Source organism: Strix uralensis, chromosome 7 (genome assembly GCF_047716275.1).
Source record: "Strix uralensis isolate ZFMK-TIS-50842 chromosome 7, bStrUra1, whole genome shotgun sequence".
Taxonomy (NCBI): Eukaryota; Metazoa; Chordata; class Aves; order Strigiformes; family Strigidae; genus Strix; species Strix uralensis.
In genome coordinates this window covers 33307316-33333727 of record NC_133978.1, presented here as the reverse complement: position 1 = coordinate 33333727, position 26412 = coordinate 33307316, and the positions used below count along the sequence as shown (strand labels likewise).

At 38.3% G+C, this 26412-nt stretch overlaps 1 protein-coding gene across 5 annotated transcripts in view; it reads left to right on the top strand.

Annotated features, from left to right (window-relative positions):
- Positions 1 to 25927, top strand: part of CCDC186 (coiled-coil domain containing 186) — a 39588-nt gene extending 13661 nt beyond the window's left edge. For 2 of the 5 annotated variants that reach the window (XM_074875342.1, XM_074875341.1), the window contains 16 exons: positions 1845 to 1904; positions 2031 to 2724; positions 5167 to 5293; positions 7660 to 7788; positions 8745 to 8957; positions 10443 to 10562; positions 11109 to 11234; positions 11543 to 11641; positions 12399 to 12485; positions 13280 to 13422; positions 16415 to 16670; positions 17313 to 17502; positions 18585 to 18665; positions 19722 to 19932; positions 20992 to 21211; positions 21923 to 25927. In XM_074875342.1, coding sequence (XP_074731443.1) covers positions 2045 to 2724; positions 5167 to 5293; positions 7660 to 7788; positions 8745 to 8957; positions 10443 to 10562; positions 11109 to 11234; positions 11543 to 11641; positions 12399 to 12485; positions 13280 to 13422; positions 16415 to 16670; positions 17313 to 17502; positions 18585 to 18665; positions 19722 to 19932; positions 20992 to 21211; positions 21923 to 22006 — 2766 coding nt within the window. In that variant the 5' untranslated portion in view covers positions 1845 to 1904; positions 2031 to 2044 and the 3' untranslated portion in view covers positions 22007 to 25927. The remainder of the gene's footprint in view (positions 1 to 1844; positions 1905 to 2030; positions 2725 to 5166; positions 5294 to 7659; positions 7789 to 8744; positions 8958 to 10442; positions 10563 to 11108; positions 11235 to 11542; positions 11642 to 12398; positions 12486 to 13279; positions 13423 to 16414; positions 16671 to 17312; positions 17503 to 18584; positions 18666 to 19721; positions 19933 to 20991; positions 21212 to 21922) is intronic. The other 3 variants (XM_074875340.1, XM_074875339.1, XM_074875343.1) reach the window with 2 other exon arrangements.
- Positions 25928 to 26412: the final 485 nt, after the last annotated feature.

Here is a 26412-nt window from a genome sequence, read left to right as displayed (position 1 = left end):
TGATTTTTTTTAACAGCTTTTTAATTAAGGAGGAACTAGTGTGTTCTGCTACTGTCAAACTAAATGCTTTTTCTTGCAGATAGAGATTATCAGTGGGGGGTGTTTCTTTTGGTTGTTTTATTTTAGAATAACAGTAGTACATTGTGAACTTTGATTGCTAGCAGAAGTTATCAAAAAGGAGATAGGTACCAAAAGAGCAATTGTTTTGGCTCCACAAACCCAGTGGATGGATTTGTTGTCTCCAGTGTTGACCTAAGCACAAATCCTTTGAAGCAAAGGGGAATCAGGGTTTTAGTTAGTAACAGAAGATCTGTTTATAAAATGGGGAGTCCTTGTAAAAGTTTCACATTGTATGTAAACTCTCACATTCACCATCTCTCATTTGTGGCTTTCCTTACCGCTTGCTTTCTTGTTCCTGTTGATTTGTACTGGTTTAGGTGCTGTAGCATTGAGTTTTTTTGCTTTGAAACCAAAAAGGAAAAGTGATTTGCTTGTTACTTAAAAATGTATAATTGTCATTTGATGATTTGTGACTGTTGTCCAGTTGTGACATGTTCCCTTTCTTACTTCCAGCCTTATGTTCAGTTTTCCTTATGTTTTGCCCTTGTTGATTAACTGTCAGTTGTAGCCCAAGTGTTGGTTTTGTACTAGTGGTAGGTTTTTAGTTTGATGGTATTTCCTGGTAGAAACAGCTGGGCTGAGGCTTCTACCTTTTTTCCTTACCTGATTTTTATACCTAATAGTGAAAGGTGATAGTGTTAGCAATTAGTCACAGACCTAATGGGATTCATGTATCCCTCTGTTTTAACAATGTAAGCCTCAGTACTAAGTGTTGGTTAATAAAGCAGGACTCTGGAGGAGTGGGGCCAAGCAGCACAAAGGGTTTTCTTTTGGACTGAGTCAAAGTGCAGGGCCTGGGGCATGTAGCTGAATGACTCGGTCTGTGTTAGAGGAAGCTAAACAAATGAGAAAGCAAGTATGAAAACAAGCTTGATGTTGCAAGATGACAAGGTTACTGCTTCCTTTAAGATAATTGTTGGAATAGCAGAGTTGAATTTATAAACAAAAAATTTGCCTTGTTTTTAAATAGTCTAATTTGTCCAGTATCAGGAGGATAGGTTTGCATCTAAAAGTTATGACTGCTGTAATGAATTTCTCCTAATGGAAATGAAACGAGGGCTTCTTGTGCTTGCTAAAAATGCCAGCAGTCTTTCCAGACACCTGACCATCTGGGATTCCTGAAAAAGAAGATACAGCATTATACTCCGGCTCTTCCATAAGTGCTCTGGCTATTTGAATCTCAGTATGGTATCCTCCTAGTAGAACACATTCTACATAGCTTTTCAACTCCTCAAATGTTTGCTCTGCAAGCTACTTTTTGAGAGAGCAAATCTGCCACAGACCATCTGTGCTCTTCCAGCAAGGGATTTTGGCTGCTTGAAAGCAGATGGGAAAAGAGAATCTCACCCCCATCCTCCCCCAGCCCCTTCTAGATTGCTGGGTACAGATACATTTTGCTGTATGGGTGATGAGTGAGGATGTGAGAGTAAGGAAGTTGAATATTCTGGCTGGATGAGGGAGTTGCCCTATGTTGTAAAAATGAGTAAGTCAAAGCATATTGTTGCTTTCAAATCGCGTATAGGAAAATGAAAGCTGTAAAGCTCTAGGTGCTTATAATTTTTTCTTATTTTATGTCTGAAATGTTATTCAGAGGTGATTACCTGGATTTTTTGTGGATTTAAATGCTAGAATTCTAAAAAGCTCTGCTTTTTTTTTTTATTGTCTTGGCATTTACTATCCCACTACTTCCTGTTTGCTATCCTTGATTTCTCACCTTCTTTTAGAAAAACTTGTACTGGAGCATTTACATAAAAGGCTGGAAGATCAACAAACTCTGCATAACAGTTATGTATCTAAATATTTTTGCTCTTTGAATTTTACTTTCCAGTAGCCTTTCTTTCCCCTCTCTCAGTCTCTTTTTACTTTGATTTTGAATATAATATGTTGTGTAATATGAATTCTACTTCTAGATTTCCAAAGGAAAATGATGGAGGGATATTTACCAGAAATGCAAAGCATGCTGGAGCCAGTCAATCTGTCAGACGATGACTCTTCGAGGTCCCCAAATAATGAGAAGTCTGATAAAACATCTGGAATGAAGGACTGCTCAAACATCAGTTATACTGGAGATGATGTTGGTGTCTTGGAAAGCGAATCAAGGTTGTTGCCCTCAGACCAGGATTCAACGGCTAGTGGCATAAACAGCAATGGGGCCCTGGCAGAAAGACAGGAGCAGCAGCATGGAGGGGCAGACTGCTGCTCTGGTATCTGCTCTGAAAGAAAGGTAGAAGGCTCCACAAAACCAGAACATTTACCTAGTGAAGAATTTGAACAAAAAGATCCAAAAACTAATCAGACAGAACAATCATTAATGGAAATATTACAGGACCTAAGGGAGGAGTCTGACTTTGTGAAAAAATCAAGTGATAAAATCTATTCGGAAAGCCCTTACGACACAGACTGCACAAAGAAGCTTATTTCCACAATACATCAGACTTCCTCACAGGAGGATTTGCTAAACGAAATAGAGTCTGAACTCTTATCTACAGATTTTTCAAAGGAACGAAAATTCCCAAATGGTGTGCGGAAGGGTGAACATGCCTTGGCCGTGTTTGAAAAATGTGTGCAAGATAAATACCTAGAGCAAGAACAAACTATAAAAAAGTGAGTATTTGAGTATGCTCATCACAATTGGAGGTGTGTACTGAACAATTTCAATTGCATGTTGTGTGCAACTACATACAGCATTTTGGTATGAAACAAGTAGTCTCTTGTCAGTTGTTGTAAGGACAGTTAATGAGCTTTTTAAATTATGTTCTCTAAGTGAGGAATTATTTTTACTTGTGGTATGTACTTGTAAATAAAAATGTGTGCTTAGATCTCTGAATTCTTGTGGAATTTGGCAGGAACTGAATAGCCAACTGTTCAGTTGAATAGCCTGCCAATGTCTAGAATTACTTAAATACGGTAAAAGTAATGGTGATATAAAAATAGTCCGGGATTCATTCAGTCCGTATATGTATTTGGAGAAATGAATCTTTGTAATTACTAACTCGCACAATGTGCATTTTATTTGAGTTTGAAATTGCTTGTTCCTTTTTCAAGTAGTATTCAGTCTCCTGTCATAATCCAGCAAACTTGCTAATCAGTTGAGAGCTATTCTTTGAGTTGGAAATATCATATATAGATTAACTACTGTCTTACCACATTTTATAGGAGGACTTTTGAAATGCATGGCTTATAAACTTTGCTATAATAAACTGGGCTTAATAGTTCTACCAGGCAGTATACTACATGAAGAATGTTTATATTCATCAGAAGCCAGTTCATTGCTCAATTTCTTGATTTTTCCACTTGGTGTTTCATATTGTGTTACCCCTTTAGAAATGTTTTTTGCTGGCAAAATGTAGCCTCTAACTTCAAATTTATTCCTGCTTGCAGGGCTGGAAATGAATGTCCTTACTCTTCATATAAAGCAGTCCAATACCATGGTATGGGAGGACATCAAAGGGAGGGAAACCAGGCAGAGGGAGAGATGCCAAGTAGGGAAAGTATTCTCTTGCACCTCACCAGTCAACCTCTGTCAAAAATCATAAATGTGAGGAAAGTCAGTAGATGACAGGAAATCTTGGGAATGCATAGTTAGACATTCAATAATTATGGAGGAGGAGGGGGAATCTGAAGTGGTGGGTGTGTTAGATGGTTGTAATTCCAAGAGGTCATAAGTTAACAAGTTATTTGGGTTTTACTTGTTTACGGTAAACTCAAAGGCAAGTTGGTGTTTTCTGCCATTGACCAATTATTTTCTTAGAGACAAATGTTTATGTAGATATATGTTATGTGTACATACAGAAAGTTTTCTATATAAACATGTCTTTGGTCTCTCTCTCTTCCCCCCCCCCCCCCCCCCCCCCAGCTGCTAACCCAGTTGTACCCCTTTGACTCTTGGGGACTCACTTCAACAGTGTAAAACTGCTGTGGAACATTTTATGTTTGGTCCAAAGGGCATTCTGGGTTGGGTTGATTTTGTCCCTTAGTTTATGATCAGCAGAATTTCTTGAAACACTGCTCTGGAAATAGCCCAGTTATCTCCTATGATCAGATCTAAGATATATAGGTGAGCAGCAATTGTGTGAATTAAGAATTCATAATTCTGCAATATGCATTAATAGATTTTAAAAAACAGATCAGAAGTGCTAAGCTCTCTTTCACTGATGGTTTTGAATTCCTTGTAATTTAGGAGATGTTTGTTTAGAGGTGTGTGTGGTGGGTTTTTTTTTTTCCAAAGGAGGGGAGCTAAAGATCAAAGTATATATGTAAAGGGGTATTTAAGTATATTGTTCAGGTAAATGCATGCATCCCACATACTCATTAGTAGCCTAAAATATGCACCATCTAACTGTATCTTCAAACATTTAAATACATTTGAGACTGTTCAGCAATTCTGAAAATGTAATTTCTGAGTTTTATGTGTACCTATCTTCTACTGCAGTGCTAGAAGGTCAAACTAAATACCTGTCAGCTTCAACTCAGGCTTCAAACAGCTGAGCTGCAAAGGAACAAACTGTTGCTGAAAAATTGAACTTATAAGGAGTATGACCAGGAACAGTGTTGTAGTTACGTACCTACTTAGGACTTAAAAAATCAGGGTTTCGTTTCTTACTAGGTTGTGAATGTCAAGGGCTACTCTGAGCAATCAATCCATGATACGAATACAGTATCAGTGTTTTCAGACATTTGACTGGCGGAGCTATCTGACTGGAAGTTATTGTCTTACAAGTATCTTAAAATTATTAACTTTTACAGTTCTTTACTTACAAATGTCTCATGTTATTATGGACTGTAACAACCCCAAAATGCTGGAATCAAGCCATTTCTTCACAAGGAAGATGCTGCTTGCTGGTTCAGGGCTAAGTTTCACACGCACAACATAATTTTGTTTTGTTTTTGTCAGGCTTTCATGGGTTTCATTAGTGTTTCTGTCTGTAACTCCCAATAAAATTTGCAGACCAAAGAGCAAAACCCATACATCTCAAAATTAAAAACAAAGAAAAAACCCTGGTACTAATCTGCCTTGGTTTTATTTTCATTTTTTTTTCTTTACAGATTGATTAAAGAAAATAAAAAACATCAGGAACTGATTTTGGAAATCTGCTCAGAAAAGGACAACTTAAAAGATGAGTTGAAAAAACGAACAGAAACAGAAAAGCAGCACCTCAACATTATTAAACAGGTACAGATAACAAACCAGAAGTGTTGGTTAGTATTTCACCTGTATACAATGTCAGTATTGCCACTGACATCCTTAGTAGCATAGAGGAGAAGAAAGGAATGCCCATGCTTATTATCCTAAGCTTTTTAAGAAGATAAATCTGCTCCTCCATTCCAAGAAATATTGATTGGCTAAAAGCATCTGGTGTCTTTGGATAAACTGCCTTTCTAGATTCACGGCACTTCAGTGTTCTGTATCTGGAAGTCTCTTTTCAAGTCAAGAGAGTTCCCATTCTGTGGGTTGCCCTGGTAGGTGGGTTTTGTGTACCTTGGCTTCCTGCTGGAGACAGTGTATGTTGAAGGCCCGTTAGATCTTTTTATAAAAAATGACACATTCAGTCTTTTATTCTGGTAGGATGATTTATTTCTTGTACATGGACATAATTAATTTGTCATCTTTATCTTGTGTTAACTACTCTATCTGCTAATAGAAGTGAATGGGGGTGTAGTTACAGTTGTTAAATGTTAACAATATGTGGAATGTGTGTAAAGAGTAGAGCATTATTAACTGTGGTCTTGCAAATTATTTTGGTATTATCTGTTACTATATACAGGCTTTTCCCCAGTTAATTGTTAGAATCATGACAGGCCAAAGAGGAACATTGTGTGCAGTGGTGTAGGCTGGTTTTAGTGTGGGAAGAAAAGGTATCACATCAGGTGTCACTGCCTGTCTGTTACAGTTATCTGCTAATGTTCCTACAGTTGGTTGGCCAGCTTTATAAAGTGATTACAGATTACGGTTTAGAAATCTGGCAAGAGATAGCATTTAAGATACTAATTTCTGTTTGTTAAAGTGCTGGTGATACTACCCTAGTTGTCAGGTTTCTCTGTTAATCTCTGCATTGCACAGAACTCTGTTCTCAAAGCAGTGTGTCAGGATTGTAGTGTTCCAGAGGAAGGTATTAATGTATGTAGAAGCTTAGTCTGTCTTTGGTTAATTTTAAAGAGTCTTTGAAAATCCATGACGTGATTGAAAAGTCTTATTTTTAAGCTACAAATGGGAATTGCATGTGCCTGAATAAATCAGTATGAGCAGCTTACTTCTCTCTTGGCTGTATGTCCATGATAGCGCTGTATGATTTCATGCAGCAATTGGTTTTTCCCTTTCTGAAAAAAAAATGTTTGTGAGGGAGTTTGTTTTGCTTTCCAGTCAGATAAGTAGGATCTTTGATACTACGTGCTTGCAAGTGATTTCAGAAAATACTGGTTTGGCACATAATACTTTTATGTTGTAGTTGGGTAGCACCTGGAGTTGTAAGATACGTGGCAATGAAACGCTTGAGTTTTTTCATTTCTGATGTGTTTTATTGTTAAAACTTCTGAATCAGTATTTTCTGGTAGCTTTCAAGTAAATGAAAGCTTGGCAGCGCTCAGCTGTAAGCAAACTGTATATGCATGCTTGTATGTGTAAAACTTTTTTTTCATATGGGCAATGATTCATTTGCAAAGCTGACCAGGGTGTAATCAATTCATTGTGTGGTAACAGGAGCATTTTAGGTTGTTCTTGCCTTTTTATGTGGCAGTTTGGAACTGCACAAAAACATAAGATACTGACCCTCAGATCTTTTTTACACTGCGCCCACCCCCCTAAAACCCAACCAAAACAAAAAAAACCCCTAACCTGGGTGAATTGGCTTTCCCCTGGAGCAAGAGGGTAGTCATTAAGGCACAATTTGAACAACCTTTGAGCAGCGTTGCAGCTTATGTAGCCACCACTTGCTCTTGTGCTAGTGCTGCTGCTTGTGCTGGACTTGCACAGCTGTGCAGTGAGCACGCTCTGGGAAGTGTTTCAGTTGAACATTGGTAATTATTCTTCAGCTGGATCAGGTCTCTGACTTGGTTCACTAGGCGGCTAAAAAAAGTGCCAGCACAATGACTAAGCACCTCTTTATTTGTTGAATTATTTTTCAATGAATTAGTTCCCTGTCCAGTTCGGCATGGATGCATGACTGTGTTGGCACGGTGGAGGATATAGCACAGGTATAGCAACAAAAACGTGGAAGGTGAAGCAACTTCAGATAGCAGCCAGCTCTGCTCTGGCATCTCAGCATTGCTGTCAATCTAATTTTTTGTATAGTAAATTACTATGCTTTGTGTTTTACTTGATTTGATGCTTCTTCAGTTTCACTGAAGATGAAAATTGACATCTTTCATGCTTCTACTGTAATACAAAGGTAGATGTTGATATGGATAGTTGAAGCTTGACAAGTGTAAAATACAGGTAAATATCTGTTGAAGCATCTAATTTTTTGTAAGATGTTCCTGCCTGTACTAAACATGATCAAAGTCTTATTTTCCCTATAATTATATCATAATGTTGTCTTTTAGCTGGAAGCAAGAATGGAAGAGCTTAATAAAGAAGTGAAAGCTAGTAAAGACAAACTTTTAACTCAAGATGCGGCAGCCAAAAATGCTATTCAGCAGTTGCATAAAGAGATGGCCTTTCGAATGGAACAGGTAATACAGAAAACCTTTAATTATTGAACATCTTATGAACAAACTTGATTCTTGTAGGAAACGTGTAGCCTCAGTTATTGGATCATTAGGTAAGGCAAAACCTACCAACACTGGAACTACTAGTGTGCAGTTATATATGCATTTCTGATAACTGGCATCAATTAATTTCTAAATAGCTGTTAACATTCTAGAGTGCCTGGTAACTCTTTTTAATATGTATATTTATATGTATGGACTTCAGCCCTCAAGGAAATCTCATTTTCCTTGCCTGTAAGGTGATCTTGATTCAAAAGGAGGTAAAAGCTGGCAGTGCCTTTTTTCAGACAGGCTATCACAAAATTAATATTTTTCTCAACTCCAGCAGAAAGCTCTTGTTTTGTCTCATGTATTACTGAGAACTAAGATGATTTTTTTTTTTCCTTCTTATTATCATATTATGACAAGTATTTTCTCTATTATGTGAACTCAAAAGCTCAGTGTCTGATTCTTTTTTTTTTTTTTTTTTTTTGAAGAAGAATTTATTAGTGCTGGGGCAGGGGAAATCTGTAAAAATAAGCCATCTGAAAAATAAGCTACTGAATAATGATTGTGTAGTTGGCATGTGGATAAGGGAAGACAGAGGACTAGGGCTGGGTAATTGCAAAATTTTGCAATTAAAACTTACCAAATACACTTCTTTCCTTCTGGAACAACCAATTATATTCCAAATTACTAATGTATTGATAATGCATTTGAGGCATTTAGCTGTGAAGCTGCAGCTGCTTAGAGAAATATTTAGTGTTACAAGTATGAGTAATTCCAGTACTAAAGTGGGATCTAAGTCTTTGCTAAACTGGAGTGTTTAAGTCCTACTTGGTTAAGCTATTATACTGCAATACTGAAAATGTTCAGTAGTGTCTTATAAAAGCTAATTAAGAAATACAGGATTGATTCATTCTGTCTTAATATTTTTCAAGGCAAACAAAAAATGTGAAGAAGCACGCCATGAAAAGGAAACAATGGTGATGAAGTATGTCCGAGGGGAGAAAGAGTCGCTTGATCTCAGAAAGGAAAAGGAGATACTTGAGAGAAGAGTGAGGGATGCAAATAAAGAAATAGAAAAGCATACTAATAAAATCAAACAACTTTCTCAGGAAAAAGGAAGATTGCACCAGCTCTATGAAACTAAGGTACTCTAAGTACTGCTGTATGACTTGAATGAATGATTAAAAGCACTATCAGAACCACTTTATCACTTGTTTGCTATTGTACTTAGTGAAAGAAACCTGGTTTTGTTTGGTTTTGCCATATTGCTGTGAAAACCCCTTACCTCCAAGGGAAGGGGAAGAAGTTACTGAGTTATTGTCATCTCTTTTTGAAGTTCCCTTTAATATTTCCCTGAATATTAGTTTGTGAAACATAAGGGTTTTTTTCTGTCAAAATTGAAAAGAGTGCTTATTGCAGATGCCTGGATTTTGAGGGGATTTCTAGTTTGTTTGGATTTTTTTTTTTTTTTTTAAGGCTGTAATGGCATAAATTATTGCAGGTTTTTTGCTATTTTTCTGTGTGTTCACTCTGTATTTTCTCTTTTGTACTACTAAAAATGGATAATAAAGTAATACAATTTTTCAGGGCCAGTTCCAAAAATTTGCCATTCTTTTTTAGAAGCCAATAAGAGATTCCCAGCAGCCTCTTAAATTATCCAGGTCTTTTTATATTGTGCTTCATAGCTGTGCTTCACAATTCTATTTCGTGTGAAAGATCCAAAAAATTGATAAATTAGTAGGGTTCAAACTTTGATTTGGGCTTCTGAGCAATTGTACTATGCACAGAAGGATCATAAAAATACATCTTAATAATAAGTCCTAAAAATTATGCTTCTGAAACATAATCACATCACTGTCCTCCCTCACTTGAACAGGAAGTGGGAGCATGACTTCAGGTTTCCTAAACAAAATTTAACATACTATCTATCTTCAAAACTCCTGAGGATTGCACTAGAGCCTTACAGGAATTGTACTGCCCTCATATGGTGCTGCTTTAAATTTTTTTACTAAGATGAGCGTTTTACTTCAGAAACTCAGTTTGAAAATTTGGCTTAATGCAGTGGTTTGTGGATGCTGGTATAGAAGGTTATGACAGCATCCTTTCTTGGCACAGGTTAGTGATTTGACTTGCATACATTTTGCTGACAGTGCTCGCACTAGTCTGCACTGTATAGTTGGTAATAACATTCCATGGTGTCATGATTTTTGTCCGTAGCCTTGTATAATATATGACCTTAGCACTCTGAACCTGTGTTTCCTCATCCTTTTGCCAAAAAAGAACAAAATGAGGACTGTGCAGCTTACCCAGGAGATACTTATTTTAGATCGGAACTCTAGGCTGTGCTTTGCCTTTTAACAGATAGGTAACATTAATGTATACTAAGAGTACTGCAGCCTTACCTTGCTATTTAAACCAGAACACTGATGTGGGTTGGTTTTTTTTTTCATGGGATTATGGGCTAAAGCATTATTGAGCACTCTCAAGTATGTGCATGCTTTTTCAAAATCCAGACATTAAGGAAAAAAAATAACCAAACCCTGTGTCAATTTGAGACTTGAGTAGGAGCCTTGTTGTAGAAGCACTGTACGATTTAAATCCATAAAATAAAATCTATGAAATCTTCTTAGGATGGTGAAGCCACTCGACTCAGCAGAGAAATAGAAAAATTGAAAGAAGAAATCAATTCTCATGTTATCAAAGTAAAATGGGCTCAGAACAAATTGAAAACAGAAATGGATTCACACAAGGTTAGTGAAGCGGTAGTGGTACCATGACATGAAAATATAGTCAGAGGAATGTAGTTGCTATACTGTTTACTTTTTATATAGTATTAAAATCTGTTTCTGAAGTGTTTTTTGTTTAATTTGAATACCTGCAGCAAAAGTCACAATAGCGGTACTGAAATGGAAATGTTGAAAGAATATGAGGGGAAGATGTATGGGGGGATTCTGTTTAATCTGGTGATCAACTTTTAATTTTTCTTTTTTTTTTAGTATGAATTAACTGTTGTCTTAGTTTAGTTTTTATGTGATTAAGTTAAATCTAACATCTGAAAATGTGCATGGCGCGCAACCAAGAGATCCTTTTGTTGTGCTTTCAGTGTTGGAACAAACAAAATTGCATAAAGTAATAGTTGAATGGAAGCAAGTGGAAAAATAATGCTGGACATATTTATTTTTGTTGTTGTTGTTAATTCTTTCCAGACTGAAATAGGAAACTTTTATTATGAGAAATGCTTTTCCCAGATTATTAGATAAATAGATTTATCCCATTATTTATTACTATTTTTGTAGGAAACCAAAGAACACCTCAAAGATGCAATGACAAAATTAACTGAAGCAAAAGAAGAAGCAGACCAGATAAGGAAAAACTGTCAAGAAATGATAAAAACCTATCAAGTAGGCACATTTTCTCAGGAGGTGAAATTAGTGTTTAGCATCTGAGTCTTCTTTTTCTTCCCTTTCTATCTCAAGCTGTAGCAGGGAAGAATTACCCTGTGTGAGCTACAAAGCTGAGAGAACTAGTCACTGGTTTCTTTACTTAGAAGGTTGTTAAGTAAAAGGGAAAATGTTTGTCTCGGCGTGCAGCATGGGGGTCTTTCTTGGCATGTTCAGCAATATTAGACGTGTACCTACAGAAAAGAGTCAAGTGATGTGAAATGCTGTCTGTACTAAAAAGGGGAATGTAAAACTCTACACCTCTACTTATATTTCTTCAATCCTTTTAGGAGTCAGAAGAAATTAAATCAAATGAATTGGATGCAAAACTCCGAGTAACTAAAGGAGAACTGGAGAAACAAATTCAGGAGAAGTCTGATCACCTGGAGGTAATTATGCAGTGTGTGGAGACAACGCAGTTGGCAACTTAGTAGTTAAGAATGCCATGAGCTTTTAGTTTTGAGAATCTTATTTTATGCCGCTTACAATTTTTGCCAGACGTTTTTCTTTTTGTCCTAATACTACATCCCAGGTGTCTTGCCTCCAGCCCAGCTTTTTGCAGGATGTTTTTAGCTATTACCTTGGATTCACTTTTTAAAAACAAAGTTATGAGACAAGTATGATACAAGAGGACAAAATAAGTGCTCTTTCATTTATAAACATGAATGTTGTAATTTAGAGCACAAACTCAGATAATGGGCAGGTCTTTTCTCAGTATTTTGCCATACTATGGGGCAAGGAGAGACAGGGAACAGCCTCGGTTCTGTATGGAGATTTGCTAACTCAGAAGCTAAATTCTCTAATGATTTAGTACTTGTTCACAGCTCATATGTGCATATGCCATCTTCCTTGTTAACCAAGTGTCAGTTTGCCTAGAACTTTCCCCAGGGGCTGTTGCGGTGTAGATTTGTACACCTAAAATCAGAGTGTGTAATCTCACTTTTGTTCTTGGTTCTTCTGAGAGTAAAGAAGCTTTTAGGCTTTGCTTTGCTTTTTTACTAAGCAAAACAAACCTTTAGGGTACCTGTTCTACCTCAAGCGCTCTCAGCTGTTGTGGTGGCCTGCATTGGCCTAGATATTTTTGACATCCCAGGAGATGCCACTGTCCATTTAGGTTTCTCAAGGAGCTTCTCACTCTTTATAAAGGTGCATCATGCAAAAATAAAAGAACTGGAAGACTTGAAGAGAACATTTAAAGAAGGCATGGATGAGCTTCGAACACTGAGAACGAAGGTAACGTGTGCTGTGTTGGATTGCAGTGGGGCCAAAGGCATAGTCCTGGGTTTTGGAAGAAGACTTTATTCAATCTGTTAATTGTATTTTTACTTCTTTTGGAATAAACAGTGTGATGAGAGACTAGCTGGCATGAGGCTAGAAGTGTTACACAACTGGTGACACTGGGTAGTCTTTCCTAGGGAGTATCAGTTGATCCATAGTACATTTTGTTTCATGGCGTGTACCTCATTTGATTGAAAAGTTATGAGAAACATTTTAGTAAATATCTTGTAAATTTAGTAACTTAGAAAAATGAAAAATACTTGTAAACTTTTCCTACCTGGGAAGCTAGTTTTGTAGAGTTCATGCATGTGACCTCGGGTAAGGAGTATATGCTATTCATAACTTCTGAATGGTCTGTAGATTAGCGTGCTGGTCCCTCTATCCAGAGCAGGGATTTAGCTCAATAGGACCTTAGAAAAAGGGAGGATGACATAATAAGGGGTTGGCTTGGTAACTGGGGAGAAGTGATGTCTTTGGATCCTGGTCCATTAGACTGGTAAGTTTGAGTCTTTGGACAAAACTAATGTTAATCACACTTGTTTGATTTGATTTTTTTTTTTGCATTTTTTTTGGTCTGTTTCTTTTTCTGACTGTATCTGATGTGAAATACTTGGGATATTGTTCCTAGCTACTTGGAACCACCAAAAAAAACCACAGGAGCTTTTTTACAACAATCTAGACATTTGATCAGAATAATTCAGCTCTGAAGTTTGTAAGCATAAATAGTTTCTGATTTTTTTTCTATTTAGGTAAAGTGTCTAGAAGATGAGCGTTTAAGAACAGAAGATGAGTTATCCAAGTATAAAGAAATCATTAATAGACAGAAAACTGAAATTCAGAATTTGCTGGACAGAGTCAAAACTGTAGATCGTCTCCAGGATCAACATCAGAGGTACAGCTATGCACTTTGAGGAATGATTTAAAATACTCTCTTGAATGTGGAAAGTTTTTCTTTATTGAAATTATTGATGCTTTAATATATATTGTAATTTGAAGAATCCCTGACCTAATTTAAGTGCTTTCCTAATCTAAGTGTTTTTCAAATCAATGTTGTTAGTACTGGAGATAACCTTGGTAGCCTTTTACATGACAAGGGGATTGAGACTGATAAATCAAATTCAACGTCTTTAATTATTAGAATAAGAAGTGCTTGCTTCCCAGCATACTCTATAGGATGTTTCTGTCTTCTCGGTGTCTGCCCAGTGCTCGTTTTATTTAAAGACTGGGGAAGAGCAACTGAACTGGAAAGATAGATTACTTCAAAATTGTGATGGATGAATGAAAGTATTTAACAAAAAGAATTTTGTATGTTTGACAGATGCTGTATTCAGATAGTAGGGAGCGCCTGTATTTCTAATGGACTGGAATTCATTCTGCTGTGTCAATTTGCTCACTTAAGAATGTGAGGGAAATAATCTCAGAGGTGTTGGGTTCGTGGACACTTGAGGAGTGTCTGAGCATAGTCATGTTTCTATATGATACATGATGGACTAGGATATGCAAATGCTATCCACTGATTCCAATGGTGTTGCATAAATGGTGATACTACCTGTCCCTCCTGTGCTTTTAAACAGTTCTTATTTATCATTGAAAAATATTTCAGTGATTATATGCCTTCCTCAGGGTTTAGAGAATGAAGCATTTTCCGTTTGCTGTGTGCTGGTCAGCTGTATTGGCACCGTGTCATTAGCCTTTTTAGGGAAACTGCAGTATGTAAGCGACAACTGAAGCTTACACTTTGATCAATAACAGTTGTTTTTCACTTGGGATCTTGCCAAATCAATTAAAATGACTGTGATCATAGTGTGAAACTACAAATGTGTTTTTCCAGTTATCTTTTCCTCTCAGTAATCAAGACATGCTTAAATATGTGTCTCGTTCCTATTCAAGTTGGATATTTTTTTTTTAAAATATCCTTCTGTGCAACACTTACTATCCCTACATCAAGTTTCATGTTGTCTTTTATTTCTCTTTTAGAATGACTTTTAACATGTTTCCAGTACTCCTTAGAATGTTTGATACAGTTGTGGAATCTCAACCAGAGATTTAAAACTTGGACCAGTAAATTCGTGTTATCACCTATGAAAGAGAAATCCTGGAATCTTGACCTCTGTTTTTCCTATTGTTATGTAGAATAAACAAACTTACTGCCTTTCATTTTCTTGGAAGCAAATGGAAGGAATTTCATCTTAATTCACACAAAATCTTCCCTGGTTTATTGATGAGAAAAGAATAGAGGAGACAGGTTTCTTTAGCCTAGGGAAGAGAATACAGAAGGGAGATGTCCTGCAATGTCTAAAAGGCTGTTACAAAGGTAATGATCAGTTGTTCTTGTTCACTGGAGGAAGGATAAAAGTAAAAGTTTTGCAGAAAAGATGATTTTAGGTCGAATGCTGGGAAGAACTTTGTGGATGAGCTGGATGCTGATTACCTCCAGTGTTGCCTGGTCTCCTTCATTGGAGAACTTTACGGATAAGCTAGAGATCTCTTCTAGGATGCTTCAGACACTTAATTTTGTCTGGTTCAACCCTGACTGTTAACTAGAGATTTCTCCTGTCGTAATGAAATGACATATTTAGAAATGGCATAGGTTTTTAAATGGGAGCTGTAAGTGAGATTTTGCAGCATAAATGGCTGAAAAAAAAAATCAATGCTGTAGTTATTCAGTCTTAAGTCTCCTGAAAGGTGGAATTAACCTAAAAATGACTGTAAAGGCAGGGTGCAATACATTTGATGTTATCCTTTGGTAGTGCAATGCTAGCTAACTTCTGTTGTCATTAACCACAGGAACTCCTCATTTTGGTAGCTGGAAGCATATAATTTATAGTAATAGAGTTCTAGTAGAATTCAGTTACTTAGTTTTGCAAAATTATAGTTCATTTTCAGAATTAATGATTTGGATTGCCTGAGCCTCACGTCTGCTTGAAGAAACATGTTAACATGGGGTTGTTGATTTAAAGGGAATTGAGGCTCCTGGTAATTAAATTGTCTGACAGGGAATTAAATGAGATGTGTGCCCTTGCTTTGTATAACTTTTAATTTTATTTTTAAAGTTGAATACAAACATTCCCTGTGAGAGAGAGGTAAGGGTTTTTCTGCTAATGTTGGAAGGTAAGGTTTTAGAAAGGCGTAGAAAATCCTATGATTGTATAACTATTGAAATAATATTGCGAAAGCAAATGAAGACATTTTTAGTTGTAACTTTTTTAACAGCTATTTAATTTTGGAATTAATTTCAATCACTTTCTCTAAAACTTTGATCATGACTGAAGATAGGGCTTTTCTCCCTCAAATGGATTACAAGTGACAGATCAAGTGTCTGCTAATGAGAGTGCTTCTGTAGAAACAAGAACTTGCTTTGTAGAGGATTGGGGGAGGGATAGTGGAGTAAGCCAGGTCCTTTGAATCAGAGCTGTGCTGCTTGGATGAGGATGTTTCAGAAGTCACTGTACTGCTGTCCCGGAGAAGCTCGAAACTGGAGTATTTCTCCATCTCTTAAAGACAAGTCCTCTGACAGAATAACCACTTTGTTGGGTTTGCAGACCCTTCCTCTTATCTACAGGATCTGTTTTTGAGGGTTTTGTTTATACCCTATACTGAAGCTCATGAAGTTGAATACAGAGAGATGGTCTTACTTGAGGAAGCTAATGACTGCATGTCCTTCTGTGGGATGCAGATATCTGTCACTTCAGCATTGCAACATGTCATGAAATGGAATCTGCAAACTCCCTTGGCATTTAAAACGATCCAGTGACTAACAGATGCGCCGGGGTCATTAATTGTTCCTCTGCCTTATTTGGTCTTGAGCTGAATGCTTTTATTTCAATAAGGTTTCATATCTTTAAGCTCATGTTATCCCTAATAAGATACAATTGCTTTGACAGAGATGAACAAGAAATCAGTGCTTTAAAGGAAGAAGTAGATGGTTTCAATTCTCTGGTTGCTGATCTCCAGAAGGACATTGAAGGTAGTCGGAAAAGAGAATCTGAGCTATTGATATTCACTGAAAAATTAACCAGTAAGAATGCACAGCTTCAGTCTGAAAACAATTCCTTACAGAGCCAGTTGGATAAGCTTTCTTACAGCGAAAGAGAGCTGCAGAATCAGCTGGAATGTGTTCAGCAGACTAAAGATGATCTGGTGAGTACAGTGTGCAGCTTGTTTCTTTTCACTAGTAAGATGTCTGATACTGATAAAGATGTGGCACATGAATTCCACCTTGTGTCTTTACTTACCTGACCACAATTTCTTGTTGAGTTTGTTAATTTGATAGAATAATAGCAGCGGGATATGAACACCTCGTGTTTCGAAGGGGAAAGAAATCCTGAGGCGCACTGCACTGGAATGAGGGGGTGTTACTGTGTTGCTCTTTCTGGGAGTACAAAGTTGTTGTCTGTGCAACTGTCATTGAAACAATCAAAAGGTTGTAATTTGTCTGTGAAATTTATTACTGTAAACTGTTTCTTAGGTCCTGTTTGTACTATGAGATAAATGCAATTTTTAATAGACTTGGTGTGTCATGGAAGGTAATATGACTGCACTGTACAGCTCTGCCTGGCTCTGTACTGTATCATGTAGATGTTTTGGAGATAGTTCAGGAGTCTGACTGCAGCGTTGCATTGTGCTGCATATTCATTTGCAGTGGTAGTGTTTAGTCTAAGTAATAAATGCAAAATGTGAATGATTCTCAGGTAGAAAGTACAGAGTTAGGGCTGTTGAGCATACAGTATGGTTAGGCTGGAATTTTTTTGTATATGACTGAAAATAAAACTACAATTTCAGGCCACCAAGTTGCACAAGGAGGAAGATCAGCGAAAGCTAGAGGTTGAGACGCTACAGGCTCAGCTGGCTTCAGAGCAGAAAGAACTAACAGCGCTGAAGACCCACGTGGATGAACTGAAAGATGAACTGGCTACCCAGAAGCGCAAGCATGCAGCAAACCTGAAAGATCTCACAAAACAACTTCAGCTAGGTTGAAATTATTTTTAGATATAATGAGTCAGCCCCATCGCTAAGCCCCTTCACAGTGTCTGGTAGAGACTAGGGTCCTGTCTGTGTATGCACACTGTTTGGTTGTAGCCCGTCAAGCTTTCCCTGTCCCTAAAGACAATGGGAGTGTGTGAGCAAGTTAGATCTTGCAGAAACTGCAGTTATGGGAAACAGGCCTTAGTGTCAATTTTCAGTCTTAAATATGACTTTTGAAATGGGCTTAGACATAAAATGAGATTTATTTCAAAAGAGCTTCATCTTTGTTATCATTTATGTGACTACTGAAATGACACTGTGGGTATATGTGAATCCTGGTCTGTGTAGGAGTATGTTCAAAAGTTGCTAGAAGTTTCCTGGTTGCTGACTGCATCAGGAATTGCTGGTGACAGTTATTTTTTTAGTATATTAAACAGAGCGCTTCAGTTTTTAAAGATGGGTATGACGACACTGATAACTAATTTTGTCAACAAGTAGAAATCATTAAATACCCAATAATGTGTATGCTCTGAATGCAGATAGATCTGTTTGAAATGTATTTGAAAGAAGAGATCCTGTTGGCATTGTGCAAGACAAGTCTCATGTCTCTCTTTGTACATACATGAACCACTGTGCACTTTCTCTCTTGATCCCTACTGAAGGAGTGGTACTTCTGACACAAGTACTGCACTCAGCTCCCAGCAGTGAGAGAGTTAGGAGATCCCGGAGCAGAGTTGCCATTCTGTCATTCAGTAGTTTTTTACGTGGCAGTCCTAATCAAAAGTAAATTTAAAGTCTTACTGTTCCCAGTTAATCCTATGTATGACATTACCCCCTTCAGCTGGCAACTGCTGCAGGGTGTAGGGATTGTGGTGGATGTTGCATCCACGTGCTTCATAGTTGGGGTCAGTGAGAGGAGGCGGGTTGTTTGGTTTTGGGGTTTTCTGGTTGCTACCATTATTTTTCAGTTGTCAAGCCATGTTAAATTAGCACAGATCGGGGAGGATTAGCGTTTTTGAATGTTGTGTAACACTATGATTTATAGGCTTTCATATGCTGTTGGTAACCATCATTTTGTTATACTTGTAGCACGGAGGAAATTGGATCAGATGGAAAATGGTAATTATGACAAAGAAGTCAGCAGCATGGGGAGCCGTTCCAGTTCATCAGGTAATATAGCACATAGCAGGGCTGCCAAAACAATCCTTCGATCTTAATAAGGTTGCCATGGTGTGCTGTCGTGAGCCTTGCTCTTTCTGTGGTTTGTGCATACGCAGTGTGTGGGCAGCCTCCCATTAAAGCTGACAAAATGGCCTTTAAACACCAAATTGCACTTAGCTGAATGCAGTTGTAGGTGCTTATTCTTATTAGGAGATTAAGGTTTAATGTTTATAATGTTTATGTATTTTGGTTCTTTTTAAATGCCTACCTTTATTTTGTTGCTTTTATGTTTGGAGGAAGCTCAGAGGACTCCAGTTTATAGAGGACCCTCTTAAATGCTGCCAGAGGCAAAACAGAAATGAGCAGTGGCTTCCGACATTGTTTAATTGCGCTATTGACAGTTGCAACTGTGTAAATGATAAATCAGTTAGCACATTTAGAGGCATCAATGTATGTGTGTAAAATTCATTACTTTCTATCCAATTAGAAGTGGTTATTTTTAGCACTGAAAACAACATCTGTTTTCTTCCTCAATATGTCTGGGTTTCACGTTGGGTTAGTTCTGTCAAAGCGTCCTGTAATCTCACTGTATGAGAGAGGTAAATACTTAGAGAAGAACAGAAAGAAGAGACAATACTTCAAGCTCTATGTGATCAGTGCTGCAGAGTGTTTATACATGGGGCTTTTGTCAGTCTGTATAGTTTTCATAGTGTTGTAATTTTAGTGAACTCGAAATCAGATATGTTTAAAATCGGCTCAGTCTTGTACAAAGTCATTAATGAGTAGGAAGGTATTTATGCAGGAATAAGCATTACCGAAGCAAGCATGCTTATGTTAAAGGAACTACCCCCATGCTAGGGGACTACACTGCTGTCCCAGCATGTGTCATTTAAATGGTAAAAGGATTGTTTATATAAAACCACTCTAACATATAAGGGAAACTGACATTCTGAAGAAAATATCCTAAGCTACTGAAATGTAATGAACACATACACTGCAGTAGTAGAGGTGTTTTACCTGGTATAAAAGCAAAAAGTGTTTTTATAAATATGGATGTCTTGGCAGGGTCCCTTAATGCACGCAGCAGCAATGAGGATCGGTCACCTGAGAATACTGGATCTTCAGTAGCTGTGGATAGCTTCCCAGAGGTGGACAAGTCTGTCTTGGTTGAAAGAATACTAAGGCTACAGAAGGCACATGCTCGAAAAAATGAAAAGATGGAGTTTATGGAGGATCACATAAAACAACTGGTGGAGGAAATCAGGAAAAAAACAAAGTATGTTCTGAATTGTGTTTATACAGTTTTTCAGTGCTGAGCTGGTGCACTAGACAAGTATTCTGGAATTCATGTAAGACAAGTAATTGTCTCTCTGAAAATATTTAAAACAATTAAAATATTGCAGTGACAGTAGACCTCAGAGATAGGATTCATCTTTGCGGCTTTTTTTCCTTATCTTTCCCCAGCAGTTACAGTAGTTGCTGAGTTGTTTACTACTAAATTTTTTCAGGAGAAATATGCTGGTGCGAGTGGGGTTTTTTGGTAGGAAAATGGCCACCAGGTGGCTGATTTGAGGTGGACTGCTGCCACTGGCTAACAGAAGAGTCCATTCTCTTCATGTGCTTAAAAGGGTGTTGATTGTAAGTGTTTGTTTTGGAAGGAAAATCTTCATAATTCCAGATGGTAGTCTGGCATGCATAGCAAACAAACGATGTATCTGAGCCAAAGGTGGTCAGTATTTAACATGTGAGAGACAAGATTACACTTCCTTGGAAATCTCGTCTTGCAGGATGATGTCTGGAACTTCAGTTAGGAGAGGAAGAAATTGTGGCATATACCTTCCTCTGGAAAGTACAAGTGTCTGTTAAGTATAGCCCTTGCTTAATGAGCCTATACATTCATACCCATCTGGTACCATTTCATAGAACATGATCACAGCTTGTGAAGACTCTTGAGCAGAGACTTTGTAATTTTCATCTCATCTGTACAAAGTTTAAGACTCCCTATCTAGAGTCTTTCAGCAAAGAAATGTAGAGGCATTTTTAAGTACCTTTTTTTCTCCAGTAGCAATATTACTTTTTCAAAATAGTTCTAAATACGTAAACCTTGCACATTGTAGTGACTCATCTTACCAGCATCTCCTGTAGCACTTCTGGTATCCCAGGTTTTCCTGTGTCCTAGAAACTGCAGGAGTTGATTTTTACTGCTTTTTCAGTAATACAGTACTGCTTGAAAATAAAATTACTCTTATGTCAGGAATCTGAAGTTACTTCAATGTCTGACTTTTCACTGCCTTGTAATGCTATAATGTTGTTTTAATTTTTTTTTTCCCACCAGAATTATTCAGAGTTACATTTTGCGGGAAGAAGCTGGAACACTATCATCAGAGGCCTCTGACTTCAACAAAGTACACTTGAGCAGACGAGGTGGGATTATGGCATCTCTGTATACATCTCATCCCGCAGATAGCGGTCTCACTTTGGAACTGTCCTTAGAGATAAACAGGAAGCTGCAGGCTGTGTTAGAAGATACATTACTGAAAAATATTACATTGAAGGTGAGTGGCTGTGTCAGTTCTTCCACACATTCTTGTGGTTCTGAGATACTGCCTTCAAAGAGATGCACGCTGTTAAAAGGAGGAGGCTTTTCAGGAGTCGGCTCATTGTGAATTGGTACTGCTGATGGTGTTGGGTTAATCAGAGTTATGATCCATGCCGAACCCCTCTTTTGGGACCCTCGTAGTATGCTGCACTAATGGGCTGCCTCTTGAAATAAATTCTGGGCTGCCTGCATGTTCAGTGGGGAAGGGCCTCGCCATGCTCTCCCCCAGTCACGCGGAGCCAGGGGCACGGGCTCTGCATGCCTGGCCCTGGGCCAGGAGCTGGGTGCCCTGTGGAGCCGTTGGGGCAGTGTGTCTGCTGCACGGGAAGGATGGCAGTCTGGAAGATGGTGTGCAGGCTGCCAGCTGGACTGCAGTGTTCTGCAGAAGTTGGAGATCTTTTCCTGCAATTATCATTCCCCTTGAACGCTGTACTTTCTAGACAGCCTGTAGAATATTAGCAACTGCAAAAATGAGTTGCTGAGAGCTTTGCATCCTTTATTGAAATTAGCTTGGTTTTCTCTGTCTAATCATTTGTGCTTTTTCTGGATGCTTGAAAGTATCAACCTGCTGACAGAAACAGTAATTTTAACTTATTAGTGCATTTTGTGCTGATTGACTCATTTTCCCTGTATAACTTACCCTATCCTTTTTTTCCCCCCTCCAAAGGAAAACCTTCAAACTCTAGGAACAGAAATAGAACGGCTTATTAAACACAAGCACGAACTGGAACAGAGAATAAAACAGACATAACTAAAACTTTTATGGAATAACCAACATGAAGATGCAGAAAAGGCAGGTGCTATAGACCACTGTTTTTTACATTTTTCCTGAAATTTGATTGCCTGCCAGCACAAGCATCCAGAATTTTGCATATACAGCCTTTAACCATACAGGCTGTACTTACACGTGTGAGAGATCTATAGGGTTTGACATCAGTGTGGTTCTGTCTACTCAATACCAGCCTGAGGTGCTGCTGAATTTTACTACGCACTACATTTAGATAAAACTTTGGTTTGAAATGACATACAGATGCTTTGCAGTGCATACTATGTTTTGAGTGAGTTGCAGTGAGATTTTAATTTCTGCACTATGTAATTAATCAGTCTCTCAATGATGGAGCTCGAAAAAATAAAACCAATTATGTCTTAGTTGCTGTTGAACATATCCAGTGTTACTGAGCTTTTAAGGGCTTTCAGACATTTTTTCCTTTCTTGCATATTATTTCTGATATTTAGGTTGATTAAGCATTTTTGACATATGCATGGGAAAATGATTTGTCACAAAATTTTGGTTTTGTGGTGGCCATGATTTTGCATATTTTCAGCTTTAGATTAACATTCAACTGGTTAGTTTATTCAGAAGAAGTGAAACAACAGTAAAACTAAGGGATTAAGAAGCTTTCTGACTCAGTTTTTGAGTATATGTAATTGAAACATGTCAGTTCAACAAATCCTATAAACCCTTGATCTTTAGACATATGGATCTAAAGAAGTCTGATATCAGATAATTGGTTAATGAAGTTCTCTGACCTTCTGCATAACTAATAGCATTTAAAAAGTAGGGAGTTTTAACTGCCCATGGTTACGTATGTACAGGTAGACATCATGATTGCATGTGCTTTCAGATGATCAGAAAATCTATTTTCAAAGACAAATGGAAGCTAACTAAATTTTCGTATTAACTGTGTCTAGACCAGCTAGTAAAAGTAAGAAATGGGAAATATATCTAAATGGGATTTTAATCTATTGGTTGGACTGTGAAAGTAGCACAGAAATCTATGTGACTCCTTAGTTTTACTGTTGTGAAGAATTGGCGCGTCAAAACTGCACAAACTGAGAACTGTTACTTAGTCTTTCAGTGGCTGAGAAGGTGATGGAGGAAGAGTATCAAGGTTGTTAGATTCTGGTTAGTCACAACATCATGTTCACATTTTAATTCCAGGATAAGTAATTTACAGGATCTGAAATATCTCTATTCCAGCAGTAAATGCATAGATTTCTGTATTTATTGCCTTTTGACCAAACTGAATTGACCAGATCACAGTGTAAATATATACTTTGGGTTTTTATTAAATACTTGAACTTCCTATTATCATGAAAAAAGATTTAGTGTACATTTGCAATAGCAATGCTTTAGCTATTTTAATTAGAAAGGATTCTTGGGGAGGGGGGCAGGGAAATCTATCTTACCACAGGCACCATTTGCATCATACACAAAACAAGGGGCCTGAATCTGGCAGCACACAGGAGGGTAATTTATCAAAGCATCTAGGTGGCTTAGGGGTGTGTACTCCATTTTCAAGTGCCACTGAGTCACTTGAGCTTTGTAACAAACCAAATTGAGCAGAAGGGTCTGATTTGGTTTGAGCAGTTTGATTCAAGACAGTGAGATTTCCTTTTTACTTTAAAGATAGACATTTCTGAAAGTCCTTGTGGGATCAAGACCTGGTTTGTGGTCCAGAGAGCTTCAGGAGCCTTGGATGGCAGGTCCCTTCGGCGTCAAAGGATTACGTATTTGTTTAGAAAGGGAGGGTGGAAACAAATTATTTAAAACCTGACCAAGCATTGTAGAAACTGTGAGCCTTTAATCCGGGTGGGTTTTTATACATATATTTTTCTAATTCCTGAGAGCAATGGTTATCTGAAGTGTTAGGGAATTTGGACCAGTCCAGTCATGGGACTACTACTGCGTTACTGTTGTTTAAGTGATATGAAGAGGAAAATACCTGTCTCTGCTGAAACAGATTTTTCACCAGCTTCCAGGAAGTGAACAGGCAGTTGTTTGTGACTGAACTAGACCTTCTGCTGAAAGAAAGTATTTAGGACAATTTGCATGTCAAAACATAGATTAGCTTTTGTATGTTTGTGTTTTCATGATTTAATGTACCAGATCTCTGGGTATTTTTCAAGCATTCAACTGAATGACTCCAGTATTTTAGATACCATGTTAATATTGTAATCATTTAATGTATGTTCTCCAGGTGTACAATGTGAATGAAGGAGAGGTGTGGTGCAGATGGAATAAGTGCAATGACATTGTGGAAATTCTTATTTCTTTTTGGCATGGTTGTTTCTCCTTTTAAGTTATTTGAGAAACCTTGCTAGCTGTCCTCCTGCCCTGCTGGAAATGCTGCTTCCTCTCTGTAGCACTAATAACTTTTCAGACTTCTTGGTTATGGGGACACACAAAGTAGTCAAAATATCACACTGATTATTGTGCATGGTATTTTCATGGGCCAAAGTAATCTTTTACAGGCATTATTTTAAACATATCTGCTAGAGACAGACGTTTCATTCTAGCTTGCACGTTGGCAAATGACTCTATCCAGTAAGCCCACAATGTGATGAAGACGTGACAGGGTCAGCAGCAGCTTTGCTTAACAATGTTGCTCATTTCCGAGAGGCAGTGGTGTATTAGCCATAAAAATGTTGCCAGTGAGCCACCTGCCTGTTGTTTCCCTGGGGTAGGTTGTCAGGAGTGTAATACTGTTGGTGCAGGTAACAAGGACATTTCCTGGGAAAAGGTGTGCTTCTGTGGGGTGGCTCAGACAGGTGAATGCCAGCTGGTGCAGAGTCGGTGCAAGGCTTGTGTACCAATCGCATTTCACTTACCCTTGTTTTGGAAACTTTATATTATGAACCTGAGATTGAAAACTGTCCTTAGATAAACTGAATTCTAGAGATAAACTGATAAACGAATTTTGAAGGCAGCCTGGAGCAGTTAGCTACATACTTGTCATTGAAATTCAGTGTCCATTAGATGTGTAATTGCCACAGGCTGCTTTTCAGAATTCTAAGCTTGTAGCTAGTTGTATCCTACAGACTTAAACATCTGTTTCTTAAATACTCAGGGTGCTCTTTTGATTCAAACATCGCACATCCAGATGTTGTTAGAGGCCCTACAAGAAAAGCTGCTTATGCTTTTCCACCCTCTGTAAAATCCAGCACTGTCATTGTCTAAAGCCAGACCCTCTGAACTGAGGAATGCCATTTTATGCTACAGAAATCCCTGGCTTTCTGCAACATAGACTTGTGCAATATTTTTAATTTTAGTCTCCAGAAAACAGTGGAGATTGATTTGTTCCTCAGATATGTTGTCACCATCTTCACTTGTTGCTGACAACAGCTGCAGTATCTCCAGCTAATAAAACTGAAGTTACTCTCTTGAAATAACTAAAAAAAAAAAAAAAAAATCATATCTCTCTGGCTTCCACTGAATCGAGTGTAAAGCTGAGTGCCCGCATGCTGCAGAGACCCGAATCTGGGAAGGGGTTTAGGGAGCAAGGCCGGTCCGAATGGGCCTTCACCCTTCCCGCTGGCAGTGGAAACAGCTGTGACGGTGAATGTCAGCAGTAGGTGGCACTAGAAATCAGAGTTATGGTGTCTCCACAACGACCTGAAACCTGGCCGAGGGCAGACGGCTGCGTTGCAGAGGGAGTTGGGTGGTATTTAGAGCTTTTCCAAGATGGATGGGGGTTTCCTTCCCATTTTCGTGTTCTAACTGAAACTATGTTGAATCTTCCAATCTATGTACGTATGTTGTCTGAATATACACAGAATGTCTATTGATTTAATTTTGTAGATACCTGTTTCTGTATAAAGTTTTTGAAGATATCACTATACCTTATGTATATATTGTACTTTGAAATAATAAACATACAGATGTATGTAAGTCTGGTTTGGGTCTGGTTTGTACCACAGGTTACCCAGGGCTGCCTCACCCTGGACTGCACTGGTGGCGACAGCGGGGTGCTCCGTGTTGGGGGGTCTGTAGTGAGTGCGAGTCTCCCCTTCGCACAGCGCAGAAACGCCCTCGTGATGCTTGTGAACAAGTACTCTAGGCTAAAAGCAGCTTAACTGCAGCAGCCTGTTCTTGCCAGCATGGGTGCTGGGAGGGCACCGTACAAGCCCCTTCTTTCCCCTCAAGTGGATATAACTATATATAACTATAGTCTGGTCTGTGGTGGGAGGTGCTGCTACCACCCACAGCTTGGCGGGGTGATGCCTGCAGCCAGCCCCTGCTTTTCTATTGCACTGTCTAAACAAGAGGTGGCAGCGCGTCTTCACCGCATACCCCTGGTACTGCCAGTCGGTCCTAATGGCAAAGCCGGGGAAAATAGGGCTGCACACCTTCCGTACTGTGCTGCCTCTCCTGGA